This window comes from Pteropus alecto, unplaced genomic scaffold, assembly GCF_000325575.1.
Source record: "Pteropus alecto unplaced genomic scaffold, ASM32557v1 scaffold59, whole genome shotgun sequence".
NCBI classification, from domain to species: domain Eukaryota; kingdom Metazoa; phylum Chordata; class Mammalia; order Chiroptera; family Pteropodidae; genus Pteropus; species Pteropus alecto.
Genome location: NW_006443292.1, coordinates 155,086 through 158,778, shown reverse-complemented (window position 1 = coordinate 158,778; position 3,693 = coordinate 155,086). Strand labels below are relative to the sequence as shown.

The 3,693-nt window shown below is 56.0% G+C and overlaps 1 protein-coding gene across 1 annotated transcript in view; it reads right to left on the bottom strand.

The window, feature by feature from the left end:
- The window catches only part of ST8SIA2 (ST8 alpha-N-acetyl-neuraminide alpha-2,8-sialyltransferase 2), a 25,860-nt gene that overhangs the window by 7,923 nt on the left and 14,244 nt on the right, over positions 1-3,693 (bottom strand). The window contains exon 5 of the mRNA XM_015598708.1: positions 342-635. Coding sequence (XP_015454194.1) covers positions 342-635 — 294 coding nt within the window. The remainder of the gene's footprint in view (positions 1-341; positions 636-3,693) is intronic.

Here is a 3,693-nt window from a genome sequence, read left to right as displayed (position 1 = left end):
GACCCCGTCGGCCAGGCCTGCTGCCTCTACTCCAAACTTGATAGCACATATATGTCCTGGTCTGAGCCCCACGATCTTTCCTGCTGGGACCATTGCCACAGCTCCCCAGCAAGTGTTCCCGCTTCCCTTCCCGGCGCCCCCCTTACGGTTTATCCTCAACACGGCGCTCCAGGCAGGCACTACCCGGTGGTCAAAATCGTCATGCCAGGGTGGAGACGCGTCCGGGAAGGGGATGTTGCTGGCCAGGCAGCGTCCCCACTCGGTGACAGCGCCCTTGCCTGGATCGGGGAAAGGGGTGAGGGGGGGTGGTGCGGAGGGCGTGGGGGAGGGAGGCCGCTCACCCGCGGACGGCGTGCAGCAGGCGCAGGGAGGGGTACGCGGTGCGCACGTCGACGCGGTGCTTCAGGATGAGCTCGTGGACCCACTCGACGCGCTCCTTGCCGCCCCGGGCCATGAAGGCGGGGATCCACAGGATGCTGCCGTTGAGGCTGTGCAGCCGCTGCAGCAGCTTCTCCCGCCACGTGGCATTGACCAAGTCCTCGAAGGCCCGCTGGATGACCGAGGGGTTCATGGTCACCAGGTCTGTCTTGAGCCCCACGTCCCGGGCGTATTCCTGCACGGGGGCCAGGTTGCACCTGCCGGAGAAAAAGGCGGCTTGTATTTTTCCCCGCATCGACCCCTTTCCCGCTCCTGCCTTCCTCCGCGGCCCCGAACACGGAGGGCATCTTCCCCCACTCGCCGGCCCCTCCTGTCGACCTTTCTCCTTCTGCTCCTGCCACACGTCTCCTGGGCATTAACATGGGGATGGCGGATGCCTGCCTCCTGGCCTTCGCTGTTTAGCAGAGGAGAAAGGAAGCCAGGGAGCCAGCCCGCCCTCTGCCCAGAAGATGACCACGCTAGTGGTCGGTGCGATCTGGCCACATTGGGTGACCGAGTGAGGGCTCCGAAGGCACGCTCCTAGGTTCAGAACCCTCTCTGCCTGCTCAATCCTTTCTGCCTCTCTGGGCTTCCTGAGAACTTCCCCCGGCTAAGGAATATCCACAGTAGTTTCCTCAGCGATGACGGTGAGCACAACAGCACCCCTCGCAGGAAGAGAAGGGGTCCCCACACACCCAGTTCTTAGAACACTGCAGGACCACAGTAAGAACTCGATAAATGTTATTATGGGAAGGAGGAGCATCAGGTGGTCTTCCTGGAGGTGATGACCATCTAGAAAGATGGATGAGCAGAAGTCCATTAGTGGAAAAAGGCATATTAAGGAAGCATTTCTCCAGCTTGCCGGGTCAAAAGGATCACCCTAAGGACTTGAGAAACATACAGATTCCCCAGGTCTGTCACCCGGAGATCCAGATTCAACAGGCGAGCCTAGGAATTGATAACGTTTTATTTTTACAGGTTCTTTAGGCGAGTCTTATAACCAGGCAGTTTAGAAAACATCACACTGTGGCATTTTAGGTGCAAGAAATGTGTCCGGGGGCACAGAGGCGGCAGGCAGTGTGGGTATGCTGGGGAAGGCGAGTGCTGTGGTCTGACGGGAGTATGTCGTGCGGGGGAGATGCGGCAGGGGAGGCACCCGGGGCGAATGGTCACAGGGTCTGTGTGTCAGAGACTCGGTTCCGAAAGCAAGTAGGGAGCCATCGAAGGTTCTTGAGCAGAAGAGTGACTGGACAGGTTTGCATTTTAAGACCACGGTTGGACAGCGATAAGGGGAAGTAAGTTGTGGTATGTGTTTTGGGGTGGTGGGGGGGGGATGGAACTGGGTATCGGAGGGCAAGTCCGCAGGTGAGACGAGGCAGCCTGCGCCACGGCCTTGCCCTGGCCCAAACGAGCAGCGTGACCTCTGACTCTCTGTACCTCAATTTTCCTCACTGTAAAAGCCAGGATGAAATAAATAGTACACTCCTGACAGGGTCATCGTGACAGTTAAACAAGTTAATAAGCATGGAGCACGGAGAACTGCACCTGGCACATACTAAGTGCCCAGTCACATTGAGCAATGATGATGACAGTGCCGGTTTATCTGTGCCAGGGCATCTGTTCGTACCATTCTCCCTGTGAAAGGTGCGCGTGCGTGAACACGATGAAGTTTTATTCCCCGAGCATCTGGAACTCGACTCTGGACACCTATGGCCCTGAGTGAGGCAGGCTCCTCAAACCTGGCCTTGCAGGCTCATGGGGACCTGGTGGACACCAGCCATTCCGTCTGGCCCCAATTCCCAGCAGCACCTGATACAACCCTTGTGTGTGGTCAAGCGCATCGTAGTCAAGCGACCTCCGCTACCCATGAATCTGCTGCTGGCCACACTGCTGGCCCGGCTGCGTAAGTGTCCAAAAATGAAAACGTTGGCCAGAATCCGCCTGCCGTCACCTCTGGAAATGCCTGGGGCGGGATAGCTCACTGCATATATGTATGACAGCCAGGTCAGAAGGCCACTCTCCATGCTGCCTGGCACCCCAGGAGGTGATCGGACCTCATCTGGTGGCTTTTACCCTCTTCCCCAATCTTTAACCTTGAACCCCCTACCCCACCCTAACCTTGCGCCTTCTCTGGAATTCAGTCAGGCAAACCTGCCAGACTTTCTTCCCCCTTCTCCCTCCCTCCCTCCCTCCATTTTTGACTAGAAGGCTTTGAGCAGTAGGGGCTGAGCCATTGGATAAGCCAGGCACAGACAGAACCTGGCAACAAATGACAACACTAAAACCCGTTTTAGTTGGGCTGCCAGGTGCAGTGACTCTTCAATCCCGGCGGACACAGGAGTAAACACACGGTCTAGTCCCACGTCCCGAGGTCCAGGGAGCTCTGGGATGAGGCCACTTCTCAAAGCCCCCACGCACGGCTCTCTGTGCCTCAGACAGTCCCCAGCAGAAACATGAGACGTGGAATGTGTCCCGCCGGGGCCGGAGGACTGTTTGGGATGAAACTCGAGGCTCCGCGCGCCCTACTTTTGACCAGGGGACAGCGAGGCCTTGTTTCTGAGTCTGCCTGGGTTGGGGGTCAGGTGTCAGGGCCCTGGGAAACTGTGTCCAAGTGTGTCCCCAGGCGACTGAAAAATGAGAGATGATATTTCAGCGAGAATCATAGTCGAGCACAAAACCCGTTTTTCTCTGTTGCTCACTCACTTCTCAGATTTTGACGCCAGGATATAAAGTTACTGGCAGAGTATGACTTTCCAGAATACTTGAAAGAGTTGTGCAAACTCTCCGGCCAGCCCAGGAGATTCTCTTACTAACCTTTTATAGCAGGCTCTATCCCGGGGTCAATAAACTTTTTCTGTAAAGGGTCAGATAAATATTTTAGGCTTTGCGGGCCGTGTGCTATCTCTGTTGCAACTCTTCGACTCTGCCCAACTACTCAGCTCTACACCGTAGTGACAAAGCAGCCATCGATGATATGAAAATGAATGGGTGTGGCTGGGTGCCAATAAAACTTTATTGATAAAAACGGGCTCTGAGCCAGAGTCTGCCTACCTCTGCCCTAGACCAGCAACTCTCAACCTTAGCTGTATACCAGAACCACCTGGCTCCCTGGACCACATCCCCGCACTGCCCCCTCAGATTGATTTCATTAGTCTGGAGACCGGGACTTTTAAAAATATTCTAATGTGCGATCCAGGTTGAGAATGGGGACTAACCCAACCCGTACGTCTTGCTTCAACCCCCTGCGGTAACTGGCAATGCTCGGGTTAACACGCC